The 14,102-nt window shown below is 42.0% G+C and overlaps 1 protein-coding gene across 7 annotated transcripts in view; it reads right to left on the reverse strand.

Moving 5' to 3' along the window:
* Nucleotides 1-14,102, reverse strand: part of DNAH3 (dynein axonemal heavy chain 3) — a 237,164-nt gene that overhangs the window by 117,454 nt on the left and 105,608 nt on the right. For all 7 annotated transcript variants that reach the window (XM_037740562.1, XM_017534343.1, XM_037740566.1 and 4 more), the window contains 5 exons: nucleotides 11,646-11,865; nucleotides 10,553-10,687; nucleotides 7,646-7,757; nucleotides 4,430-4,671; nucleotides 757-857 (listed from right to left, as the gene is read on the reverse strand). In XM_037740562.1, coding sequence (XP_037596490.1) covers nucleotides 757-857; nucleotides 4,430-4,671; nucleotides 7,646-7,757; nucleotides 10,553-10,687; nucleotides 11,646-11,865 — 810 coding nt within the window. The remainder of the gene's footprint in view (nucleotides 1-756; nucleotides 858-4,429; nucleotides 4,672-7,645; nucleotides 7,758-10,552; nucleotides 10,688-11,645; nucleotides 11,866-14,102) is intronic.

The raw sequence follows: 14,102 nt of genomic DNA on the forward strand, positions 1-14,102 counted from the left end.
TAGTAGAGAGGGGGTTTCACCATGTTAGACCAGGCTGGTCTCCAACTCCTGACCTCAGGTGATCCACACGCCTCAACCTCCCAAAGTGCTGGGATTACAGGTGTGAGTCATCATGCCTGGCCGCCCGTTCGCTCTCATTAGTAGCCATTTGGGCTGTTTCCAAGTGTTTGTTACTGTGGGTTGTGCCGCTATATTTTTGGTATAGATCTCCTATTGCACGTGGCAAAAGTTCTTCTTGGCTCTATACTTATGTCAAACTGTTTCCAAAGCACTTGCTGGGTTTTAGACTCCTACCAACAGTGTAGATTGAGGGCTGATTTTATGACAAATCTAAATGAATGAGAAATAATAAAATCCTAAGCAAATTAACGCAGGAACAGAAAACCAAATCCCATATGTTCTCACTTATAAGTGGGAGCTAAACATTGAGTACACATGGACACAAAGAAGGGAACGATAGATACGGGAGCCTATTGGAGGGTGGTGGGTGGAGGGAGGTGAGGATAGAAAAACTACCTGATTACCTGGGTAACAAAACAATCTGTGCCCCAAACCCCCATGACATGCAATTTACTCATGTGACAAAGCTGCACATATACCCCCTGGAACCTAAAATAAAAAATGGAAAGAAAAATAATAATAATATAATCGATCCATGAAGGCTTCATCACATTTGTGGAATTTGAGAGCTTTCTCTTCTGCTTAGGGTGAATGGGGCCACATTGTCCCCCAGGGTGCCAGTGAGGGCTGCCTGACCTGCTCACAGTGGCTGGAGAGGCTTGTTCGAGATCAGCTGGCTCGAAGATCAGGCTCATCTTGGAGTTCATCTGGATAATTTCTCCGCTCATGAGACACAGCTGAAAGTACAAAGCAGAGGGTAATGGACAGGGAAGGGCTTAAATTCCATCTGCAAGTAAAAGGCCTCAGTACAGACAAAGCTGCTTTGAATTCATTCCAGAAATATTTCTTGAGCACTTACTATGTCCCAGGCACTGTTCTAGGTGCATAAAATAAAACAGACAAAATGTCCTGTCTCTTGGAGTTTACATTCTCCTTGGAGAAGACAGACAACAAGCAAAATATACAGTGTAATGTTTAAAATGGTGAAAAGTGCTCTGGAGAAAAACTAAGTAGAAGAGGGGGTTGGAGAACCCTTAGTCATGGTCAAATGAGCTGCAATTTTAAAAGGAAGGCCAGGAAATCCCTGACCTCAGATGCAATCTCAGATGAAGAATTGAGAAGTTATCAGACCTCGCCAAGTTCCCCGGTCCCTTTCTCAATATTTAACATAGAACCTAACTGCACAGTCACATCCTGTTTTTATCTGCTTAAGCCTCTCACAAAAGACCTATATTTGAATACCTACATGGACCAATCCATAGCATGAGAGACAAAAGCCTTTCTATAAATCCTTTCTACTTTTTATTTGTTTTTGGGACAGGGTATCACCCTGTCACCTAGAAGTACAATGACACAATCACAGCTCACTCTATCCTTGAATTTCAGGGCTTAAGCGATCCTCCCACCTCAGCCTCCTCAGTAGCTGGGATTACAGGTATGTACCTTTACACCTAGCTAGTTTTTTATTTTTTGTTTTTAGATTAAATCAATGTTTTAATAATAATTAAAATAATTTTTTTTTTTTTTTGGTAGAGACAGGATCTCACAATGTTGCGCAGTCTGATTGCAAATTCCTGGGCTCAAGTAATCCTCCTGTCCCTGCCTCCCAAACTGCTGGGATCACAGGCATGAACCACCATGCCTGGCCCAAAAATTTTTTTTTAGAATGGAATACAAGAACCCAGACACAGTGGCTTGGCTTACACCTGTGATCCCAGCATAGCACTTTGTGAGGCCAAGAGAGGCAGATCACTTGAGGTCAGGAATTTGAGTCCAGCCTGGCCAACATGATGAAACCCCAACTCTACTAAAAATACAAAAAGAAAAAAAAAGTACCCAGGCATGTTGGCACACATCTGTAATCCCAGCTACTGGGAAGGCTGAGGCAGGAGAATCGCTTGAACCCAGGAGGCAGAGGTTGCAGTGAGTCGAGATCACACCACTGCACTCTAACCTGGATAACAGAGGGAGACTCTGTCTCAAAAGAAAAAGAAAAAGGAAAATCATCAGAATTCTTGTGTGTAGTAGGTAAAATTCTGTAGGAAGTAGTGCAATTACACAGGAAAGCCTTGGAATATACATTACGTCAATGGCCTTGCTTCCCACTCACCAAAATGGATTCCAGTGAGACGTTTAAGTCATAAGAAAAGGCTTGAGGCCCTAGGCTCCCAGGGAAGAAGAGGAAATACCACTGAATCATTCTGCTCATTCTAATTTGTGATTAAAAACTTTCCTGCACCTTACTCGGCCTACGTCAAACACAACTTGAAACAGATCACTGCCTGCATCCTCAGGAAGATCACAGCCATTAAGAGACTGACACCACCAACCGGGTCATCTCTGAATATCAAGAAAAATAAAACAGACCCACACCGGTGACTGTAGTTTCATTTATACCCAGAGCAGAGGAGAACCATTAGGAAATTCACTGATTATAATTCTCTTGACACTTCTCATGTCAAGACCAACTGATACATCTGTACAATTAGTTTATATAATACAGTCCATATCATGTAATAAAACATTTCCATTTTTGGATGTTATATAATCAAAATTATGCACATGCTATAATTAGTGGATGTGTATAATTTGGATAATTAGGCCTTTCGTTGTTGAGCATGACTCACTCTTAGTCTTGTGACATTTAAACACAGTTAGAAAATATATCTTGATTTGATAATGATGTATATCCAGTGAAGGAACTCTTCCTTGAAATGATGATAAATTTTATTTTAAACAGTTATATAGCACTTGCTATATGCCAGGCACTATCGGAAGAGTTGTATAAATAGTAACTTCTTTAATCTTCCTAAAAGTATAAGGTAGACACTATTGTCCCTACTTTACAGATGATGGAATTGAGGCATCAAGAGACAAAATAGCTTGTCTGAGGTTACGTAGCTGGAAAGTGGCAAGGCCGGGATTTGAACCCAGGCTGTCTGGTTCCAGAGCCCAAGATCTTTTAGCCACCATACGTACTGTGGCACTATACTTACCGTGGCACCACTCTCCTTATTTTTCCAAAGATTGGTGGTATTTTTTCAAAGGTTGCTATATTTTCCAAAGGTGCTGGCATCAGTTTGGACTCCTGCCTCTACTATTGAGCTATGTTGTATTGGGCAAATTATATAAATTCCATTCCATATGTCCCCCCACTTTTTTATTTGAGACAGGGTCTTTCTCTATTGCTTAGGTTGGAGTGCAGTGGCACAATCAAGGCTCATAGTAGCCTTGACTTCCAGACTCAAGTGATCCTCCCACCTTAGCCTCCTGAGTAGCTATGACTACAGGAACTCACCACCATGCCCAGTTAATTTAAAAAAAAAATCTTTTGATAGAAATGGGCTCTCACTATGTTGCTCAGACTGGTCTTGAACTCCTAGCCTCAAGCAATCCTCCTGTCTCAGCCTCCCGAAGTGTTGGGATTACAGGTATGAGCCTACAGGGCCCAGCCCATGTGCGTTTTTGCAATGTGACCTGTCTACCTCCATCAAGAGGTGAAGTCTGTTTTTCCACTTCCTGTCAGGACTTGTGACTTCCTTGATCAACAAAATGCAGAGAAAGTGATGCTGTATCAGTTTCAAGCACAGCCCTTAATGTCTTGAAAGCTTCTACTTCCTGACTCTTAGAAATCACCTACCACATAAGAAGCGCCACTACCAAGACACCACCAAGTGAGAAGCCCAAGCCATGTGAAGTGGACTGGAAGAGGAGTTATTATTTTTAGAAAGACAGAAAAAGAGGGAGAAAGAGGGGCTGAAATTGTGCCACCAGGCATTGAGTGAAGATGCCATCTTGAATGTGGATTTTCAAAAGAATTAGAGACCAACTGGCCAGCTGAGCCCTTTCAAAATTCCCAGCCCACAAAATCATGAGGAAAAGAAACAGTTGTTTTAAGCCATTAAGTATTAGGATGGTTTGTTATATAGCAATAAGTAACCAAAACATATCCCACAGGTACTATGTATGTGCAATCTCATTTAATTATCAACAACCTCATTTTATTACTACCTTTCTACAAATGAGAAAACAGATTCAGAGAAGTTATGCAACTTGCCCAGTATAACACAGCAGAGCTAGGAGGCCAGCACCAAGGCTCACTATTCAACATTGTCTCTAAACATGTTTAGCTTACCAACTGCAAGTACAAACAGAGCATCACTCATGAATTGATGACTATTATTCTCCTGAGGGCATTTATTCTTAGTGTAGTAAATGTATATTTCCATATAGTTTTGATCAATTGCTTACTTCAATATAAGAGTTTATGTTCCACTCATGGATAAGTGATGTCAGGCTCAGTACTTACCTTTTTATTGTCATCCAGAACAGTGTTCATGTTTTCAATCCAGACAGCATCCACTGGCCCATCAAATATAATCCACTTGCGATCATCAGAGGATGAGGACGCTTGCTCCCGGAAAGCATTGGCAAGGATACCATCTGTCCACTCGTGGCTCACTTGATCAAAGCATCCATACAGCTGCCCCATCGTGATAGCTTTGGGGTTGATGATCTTGTACTCCACTGCAAACTCCTCCATCTGATTGGCTGGGCAAGAAGATTCAACACCAGTTATAAGGGCCCTGGTGAGACCAGAACTTTAAACAAGAGATGATGTCATCTTGATAATCAATCAACTTTTATAAATATGCTATATGGGGGAAGTCCTTCTTATAAGACATGTGTTCAGTTTTTATAAAGATTGGGATCTGGGGCTAGGAGCAGTAGTAGCTCACACCCATAATCCCAAAACTCAGGGAGGCCAAGATGGGAGGATCACTTAAGCTTGGAAAATGGAGGCTTCGATGAGCTATGAGTGCGCCACTGCACTCCAGCCTGGGCAACAGAATGAGACCCTGTCTCAAAAAAGACTGGGATATCTGGCCAGGCAACTTACATTATCTGGTTATTATAGCCTCTAGTTTCTCACCATACTTTCTTCCAATCCTCATTTTAAACAGGGCAGATGCGCCAGTCAGATCCAGGACTACTTGCCAGCCGCGGTGGCTCATGCCTCTAATCACAGCACTTTGAGATGCTGAGGTGGGTGGATCATTTGAGGCCAAGAGTTTGGGACCAGCCAGGCCAGTACAGTGAAACTAAAAATACAAAAATTAGCTGGGTGTGGTGGCGCATGCTTGTAATCCCAGCTACTCAGGAGCTGCAGCAGGAGGATCGCTTGAACCCAGGAGGTGGAGGTTGCAGTGAGCTGAGACCATGTCACTGCATTCCAGAGCCTGGGCAGCAGAGTGAGACTCTGCCTCAAAGAGAAAAAAAAGAAAAAAAATCCAGGGCTACAGAAATCTGACTGCCCTCACAGAACTCAAGCAGGAAGGGAGAGTGACGCCATATTATCAGCCCTCTATGTACCTTCTTTCATGGCTACCCTAAGAATCTTGGCTTTTCAAACTCAAGCAGGCTGAAGAAAGAAATTTAAAAAGAGGGGGGCGGCGGTGGGGGAAAGAAATTAGAAAAGAACGAAACAGACCCTTGGCTTTGATTTGAGATGAGGAAACAGGAAATAGCTGACAGGTAAAGAGGTTCTGAAAAATGATGGTTACTTTTCTGTCTCTGAAGGGCTAATTTAGCCCTGAAATCTTTCTTGACTGCTGAGTAAGCGTCATTTGTTCCCAAGAAATACACACTACTGGAGTATTAAAACTCAACCAGACCATACAGGCCAATGGAAGGCACAATATATATATTTAATAACAAAAAAATAATGACACAAAAAAATAACAAATCCTTCAAAGTAAGGGAAGAAAGTTGAAGTGCTTGAGCCATGAACTAAATAAAGAACCACTTCTGGGCCAGGTGTGGTGTCTCATGCTCGTAGTCTCGCACTTTTGGAGGCTGAGGCCGGAGGACTGCTTGAGCTTAGGAGTTAGAGACCAGCCTGCACAGCATAGCAAAACCCCGTCTCTACAAAAAATACGAAACTAAGGTGGCATGGTGGTGCATGCTTATTGTCCCAGTGACTCAGGAGCCTGAGATAGGAGGATCGCTTGAACCCAGGAGGCAGAGGTTGCAGGGAGCCGAGATCATGCCACTGCACTATCTCTAAAAAACATTAAAAAAAAAAGAACCACTGCAGAATCCTGAGGCAAACACAGTGGTAGCCTCCTTTTTTTTTTCATTCAGTTTCTTAAGGTATATTAAAATGCCAAAAATATGTTATATTTTATTATATTCTATTATTTTGAGACTGGGTTTCACAGGGTCTCACTCACCAGGCTGGAATTGCAGTGCAGTGCGCAATCATAATACACTGCAGCCTCAAATTCCTGAGCTCAAGTGATCCACCCGCCTCGGCCTCTCGAAGTGCTAAATTACGGGCATGAGCCACTGTACCTGGCCTCAAAATTTTTACTTAAATTTGAAATACCCAAATTAGTTATTACGGCTAGGATAATCCCCAGAACATAACCTCAAAAACCCACTCATCAAATGTTATTAGAAAGAAAATTTAAATAAAAAACTTGAAGCAATACATGCACAATAAGGAAATGCTTTTTTAAAACTACAGGTTTATGTTTTTAAAAACAAGACAAAACAAACACACACACACAAATAAAAAACACACAACTGTTTATCTGGAAATAACTATAGCTTCCATTTGTTGAGTAGGTACAGTGCTCAGTTATTTGCCTGCATACTGTCACTTAATGCTCATAACAACCCCATTTTACAGCTGGGAAAACAGAGGATAAGACAGGTTTAGTCATTTGCCCAAGTCTGAGTCTGATTCAAAAGTAGAGCTTCTAGGCCGGGCGCAGTGGCTCACGCCTGTAATCCCAGCACTTTGGGAGGCTGAGGCAGGTGGATCATGAGGTCAGGAGATCAAGATCATCCTGGCCAACATGGTGAAACCCTGTCTTTACTAAAATACAAAAATTAACTGGGTGTGGTGGTGCGTGCCTGTAATCCCAGCTACTCGGGAGGCTGAGGCAGGAGAATCGCTTGAACCAGGGAGTCAGAAGTTGCAGTGAGCCGAGATCGAGCCACTGCATTCCAGCCTGGCGACAGAGCAAGACTCTGTCTCAAAAAACAAAAACAAAAAAACCCCACCACAACAAAAGTAGGGGCTCCTATCCTTTACTTTAAAAAGGAAGGAAAGAAGAAAAGAAGGGAAGGAGGGAAAAAAGTAAAAGGAAGAGAATGGGAAAAGAAGAGAATAGAAGAAAAGAAACAAAACCACACAATGATTTGTTTTTAGACTAATTTTAAGGCCAATGAAAAGAGTTTCTCTTTCATTAGGGGACCTTGGAAAAACCACTGCTCAGCATTTGAGAAAATTCCTCCAGCCTTAATGATATGCATATGAAGTCCCTTGTTATTATAGAAGCGCCCTACCCCCACCCTTTATTTTCTGCTTGCAGACATCTGTGTGCCATGTTCTATTTCTAGCTCTGATGTCACAATCAGGGCCTGACAAGACTAGCAGCCTGGCATTATCGCCATGGAGCCAGCCAACTGACTGGGGAGTTCTGTCCTTCCTGGCAGCCAGGGATGTGAGCTTTACCTGCATGTAAATCACCGAGAGCTGCAGCCAACACTTTGTAAGCAGAGGTCTTGCCGCCCATGGGGTCTCCGACAATCATAAAGCCATGTCTCACCAGCATCATTTCATAGATCTGGGAGGAGACATCATTTATAAATTAAGTTAATCATTGCCACTCTCCCCCATTGTGAGTTAGTCAGAAGTCAATGAGGAATGAGGGGTCAGAAGAGGATTCTCACAGTCGCTTCTACCTCTGATGAACTACAGTTCTTTACATGGTCTATTGTTTACATATCTTTCAGATGAACAAATATATATGTGTGTGTCTCAGATTATTTAAGGGATGGGAACTACCATTTGCTCGGTACCTGTATATGTCTATCAGTTAAGGATCAACTGATAACCCAAATTATTCAATCTACTCCAATATCATTAACCGCCTTTTACAAATGGTAAGACTGAACCCAAGAGAGGTTAAATACTTGTCCAAGTTCAGGAATGATGGAGCCAGAATTTGCAGACAGGGTTATTCAGCTTTAATGCCTTTAATATTTTCATGACGCCATTGCCATTTACTTTTAAAGAGACAAAATGGCAGTCATTTTAGCAAATTGTGTTTCTCCTGGAAACTTGCTTTCCTGAGATCTAACTGCTGTTCTGATATGACTGGAACTCTTCTCAGTAGGTGAACATGTATTTTCTGAGCCAGGCTCCATGCTCCATGCTGTAAAGCATAAATGGTCTTCCATGCAGTATTTGCCCCCCACCCTTAAGAATCAACAGCTATGTGGAAGCCCATTTCTTAAAATTTTTTATCATTCTCTGTCTGTGTCAAGTAGACCATGATAATTAAAATGCAAATGCTTTGGTCATTTGCATTTATGTGAATTTTATGGTTTAAAAAAATTTCTTCCTTTAGACTGTGACTCCCTCAGAGAAAGGGAACACAAGCGGCTTTTTATTTTGAAGATTAAGTTTTTATTATTTTTCACCTTGGAGATGAGCAATAAGAAGCATCTAAACGAAGGTAGTGACAATGGGAGTGGCAGAGAAAGGAACATATATCATTCAGCAAATATTTGTTGAGCACCCACTGTTCTGGGTGCTGTAGACAGAGCAGAGAACCAAACAACAGAACCCCTAACCGCTAAATAGGGTTGACATTCAAGTAGGTTTGAAAGCCATTTCAGATTGAACAAAGATGGATGGAGTTGTCTGTGCATCAGAAATAAGAGAGGAAAGCGGGGCTTGGTAGCTCACGCCTGTAATCCCAGCACTTTGGGAGGCAAAGGTGGGTGGGTCATTTGAGGTCAGGAGTTTGAGACCAGCCTGGCCAACATAGTGAAACCCCATGTCTACTAAAAATACAAAAATTAGCCAGGCATGGTGACACATGCCTGTAATCCCAGCTACTTGAGAGGCTGAGGCAGCAGAATCACTTGAGCCTGGGAGGCGGAGCTTGCAGTGAGCTGAGATCACGTCACCGCACTCCAGCCTGGGTAATGGAGGGAGACTCTGTCTCAAAAAAAAAAAAAAAAACAAAAAAAAAAAAAAGGAAGACATTAATTAATGATTCAATAGCCTCTCACCTTCCCCCTCACATTGAGACATCAATATGTAAAAGGGCAGGTAGCTCCAGATACCTTGTTTTTAAAAATATTGCCTTGTTTTTGTAATTTGGCACTAAGCTATGTGAAAGTTCATCTGTAGGTCTGCAAATGACTTTGAAATACATCAGAAAGTAAGATAGATGGATAGATAGATGAATGGACGGATGGATAAATAATAAAACAAATAGTATAAAATATAAAGTGCAAACTCTAGGAGGTGAGTACATGAGTATTCTCTGTATATTTCTTTTCATTTTTCTGCATGCTTAAAATTTTTTATAATAAAATATTGAAAATTAAAGCTCATGCCTAGTTAAAGAATAGTCCTGCAAAATCTCAATCATAAATTGGGGTTCAAAATCTGGTTAAATGAGTTGTATCAAAAACTAGCTCACTTGATCATATAATAGGGAAAAAAATGCTTATTTTTACCACAAGGCAGTACGAACTCAGAATCTGAAGACCTGGGTCCTACCTTGAACCTCACTTGTAACTCACACTATGACTTTGGGAAATGATGATGCCAATGGTGCTGACGACGATGATGGAGATAGTTGATAATGATATAGCATCAGGTACTATGTCTAGCACTTTACACACCTCTTCTCTCAAAATTACTCCATTTCACAGATGACTGAGGGTAAAAGAGGTAAACTAATTTGCCTAAAATCTCACAGCAAAAAACTGATGGGATTTGGGAGGCTGAGGTGGGTGGATCACCTGAGGTCAGAAGTTTGAGACCAGCCTGGCCAACATGGTGAAACCCTGTCTTTACTAAAAATACAAAAATTAGCCAGGTGTGGTGGCAGGTGCCTGTAATCCCAGCTACCCAGGAGGCTGAGGCAGGAGAATCCCTGGAACCTGGGAGGCAGAGGCTGCAGTGAGCCTAGATCGTGCCACTGCACTCCAGTCTGGCTGACAAAGCAAGACTCTGTCTCAAAAAATAAAAAATAAAAAAAATTGATGGGACTGAGTTTTTTGGTTTTGTTTTACCTTCCTCCCTCCCTCCCTCCCTCCCTTCCTTCCTTCCTTCCTTTTCCTTTCTTTCTTTCAAGTAGGGGTTTCACTCTGTCACCCAGGGTAGAATGCAGTGGCGTGATCATAGCACAATGCAGCCTCGAACTCCTGGGCTCAAGCGACTCTGCCACCTCAGTCTCCCAAGTAGCTGAGGCTACAGGCATGGACCATTATGCCCAGCTAATGTTTTACCTATATTTCTTCACAAGCACCTCTGATTGCTGTCAATTCAATCTCAATCTTCTACAAGTCTTTACTGTTTGCTGGAGTCAGACACATTTATATGAGTTAAGAAACCAACCTGGATAATTTTTCCTATAAACCAAGGTACTGGCTGGAGTTTCATCTTTTTGATGTTATCATTCAGCACTTTGAGAAAAACTTCATAGTCTGGCTTTGGAAGAACAACTCCAGGAAATAAATCAGATATAATTCCCTGTTTAAAAGAATTTAAAAGAAAGTGAAAAGGATAAGTATCAGATATGTAATCTCAACATTTTCCTAAAATGAGATGTAGCAACAATAGAGATCTTTGAAAAATTCCAGACCTCATTTTTCTTGCACCAAAACTTGTCTAAAATTACAAATGTCAACACTATTTATAAAACATAATTTCTGCCCGGGCGCAGTGGCTCATGCCTGTAATCCCAGCACTTTGGGTGACTGAGGCAGGTGGATCACCTGAGTTCAGGAGTTCGAGACCAGCCTGGCCAACATGGTGAAACCCTGTCTCTATTAAAAATACAAAACTTAGCTGGGCAGCTGGGCATTGTGGTACATGCCTGTAATCCCAGCTACCTGGGGGGCCGAGGCAGGAGAATCGCTTGAACCCAGGAGGCAGAGGTTGCAGTGAGACGAGATCATGCCACTGCACTCCAGCTTAGGCAATAGAATGAAACTCCATCTCAAAAAAACAAAAAACAAACAAAAAAAAAAAACCAAGCAACCAACCAACCAAACAAACCCATAATTCCTCTCCCAGTTAATTTTAAAAGTCAGTAAATATTTAATAAGTCTGGATTATTTTCCAGTCATTGTACTAGGAATGAACAAGATAGTCATGACTTCTGTCTTTATGAAGCTCAGAACCTGGCAAGTAAGATTAAATTAATTACATAAGGAAACTAATTAGATTGGATAAAGACTTATGTATACCCAATAGCAAATATTATCCTATCAGTGAAACCATTTTTATTAAAAATCAGGCAGAAATGTTTGCTATCTTTCACTCTTATTATTTAACATTTGCAGGGTGGGTGTCAGGTGCAGAGGTGCTGGCCAAAGAAGGGAGGGTGTCAGGAGATGGAAGAGGACATGGAGAAGGCACCAAAGACAACATTTCATCTTCCAACATTGAGCCTTGGTCCTTGGCCACGTTCCAAACCACTACATACCTGAAACAGAGGGACATCTTGTGCTAAGAACTTAGCCAGGTTTACATCAAGCAATGCCCGGAGCAGCAGGACACTTTCATTCTCCTCTGGATACTTGAGCTTCAGGTTTCCTGCAGCAGTAAGCACAGACTTGACAGCACGCATGCCGTAGTCATAGTGATGCTGAGAGGACAGTTGCTCTGAGCACAGGCGGTAGGTTGCGACAATCTTCTGGGCAAGACTGGGAGGGCAAAGACATGTATGTGGACATCCAGAGAGGACCACATCCTGCCCAGCAGACACTCCCAATATCCTTATCTCTTGCTCTGTCAGAAACCAGGCTTGCCCATGGACTTGATGGAGAAACCCTATCATTTAAGGGTCTTTTAATTGAGTTACCATAATGAGCTATGGAAGCATGAAAAAAAGCAAGTGCATATATATGTATAACATGTATGGTATATGAAATCACATGTTTTTGGCCAGGTGCAGTGGCTCATGCCTGTGATCCCAGCACTTTGGGAGGCTGAGGCAGGAGGACTGCTTGAGGCCAAGAGTTTAAGACCAGCCTAGGCAACATAGCAAGGCTCTGTCTCTACAGAAAAATTTTAAAATGGGCTGGGCATGGTAGCATGGCGCCTGTCATCCCAGCTACTCAGAAGGCTAAGGGTGGGAGGACCACTTGAGCCCAGGAGTTCAAGGCTGCAGTGAGCTGTGATTGCATCACTACACTCCAGCCTGAGTGACAGAGTGAGACTCTGTCTCTAAAAAACTAAAATCAAAATTAAATTAAAACAAAAGAAATTGTATGGTGAGGCTGGTGTTGAACTCATGACCTCAAGTGATCCACCTGCCTCAGCCTCTGAAAGTGCTGGGATTATAGGTGTGAACCACCGCGTCCAGAAGAAATGGTATGTTTTATACTTCTGTGTCTATATATACAAATGTAAGCACACACATGTACACACACACAAGCTAGGGAAGAATACATCAAACTATTGGTGGTATTAATCCCTGGAGACTGGAACTATGGGTTACTGAGGGGAAACTCACTTTTTCATTTCTGTCACAGTTTAATTTTTGCAATGTCCGTTTTACTTTTTAAATTTAAGAAGCCAGCTGGGCATGGTGGCTAACACCTGTAATCCAAGCACTTTGGGAGACTGAGGTGGGTGGATCACCTGAGGTCAGGAGTTCAACACCAGCCTGCCCAACATGGCGAAACCCCTGTCTCTACTAAAAATACAAAAAATTAGCAGGTGTGATGGCAGGTGCCTGTAATCCCTGCTACTCGGAAGGCTGAGGCAGGAGAATTGCTTGAACCAGGGAGGTGGAGGTTGCAGTGAGCCAAGATGGCACCACTGCACTCCGGCCTGCCTGACAAGAGTGAAACTCTGTCTCAAAGAAAAAAAATTAAGAAGCCCAGTGCAAAATGTAATATACTCAGCCCACAACACATGAATGCTCATGTGCACTGTATACTTATGTGCATACTCACTGCAGTGCACGTGTGTGTGCATGTTTTGTGTGCTGAGTATATTAAATTTTGAATTGAGTTTCTTATTCTTCCTGGACACACAGGTGGACCACATTTCCCAGCCTGCCATGCAGTCAGGGGAGGCCACATGCTACTGAGTTCCAGCCAGTGCAATGTGAGTGACAGTGACTGACATATGCCACTTGCAGGGCAGATCCACAAAAACCTCCTCCCTGAGAGCCTCTGTGCCATTCATGGGTTGTAGCCATGAACTATAAGTAACCTGGGTAACCATGGTAACTATAAGTAACCATGAGCTATGAGCTATAAGCAACCATCCCTTGGGGAAGAAGTGCCTTTGATCACAAACACTCACTTTGGATTTTGCAGCGAGATCGGCTGCATTCAGTGTGGTATGGCCATAGACTTGTTTTGGATTTTCAGCGAGTGAAAAATAAACTTCGTTATGCTAAGCCACTGAGATTCAGGGGTCAGTGTTACCCTAGTGAATATACTTATGATGTACTTTTCTCTCAAAGAGATCCTCTTTACAAAACTGATTTCCTTTCAAAACAAAGCTTGGTGGTTTAATAAAGATTTGCTAATTGAATAAATATATGAATTGAATGGCCAAATCAATACAATCTGGGTTACTATGGAAAACAATGAGTTAAACGTCATATGACTGAGGCAGCTTCTTGGCCTAGGAAGGGTGACATTCTGTTGAGAATTTCTGCAGCCCCTTGGATTATAAATAAAGATACCCAGGCCATAAAGACATTCATTGTAACAAAAAGTCAACTGACATGATAAATATAAGATTTGGAATAGAGCAATACTAGCCATTTTGCAATGATTATTCATAACTCTTGGTGTATGTGTTATATGTATGTGTGTACACACATGTACACACATAAAGACACTGATCTGTGTATAAGTGTGTGTCTTGGAAAACTGAGCAATACTTGAATGAGAGATAACCTAGTTAATTGGATGCGATA

The sequence above is a fragment of the Cebus imitator genome, unplaced genomic scaffold (genome assembly GCF_001604975.1).
Source record: "Cebus imitator isolate Cc_AM_T3 unplaced genomic scaffold, Cebus_imitator-1.0 Scaffold85, whole genome shotgun sequence".
NCBI lineage: Eukaryota > Metazoa > Chordata > Mammalia > Primates > Cebidae > Cebus > Cebus imitator.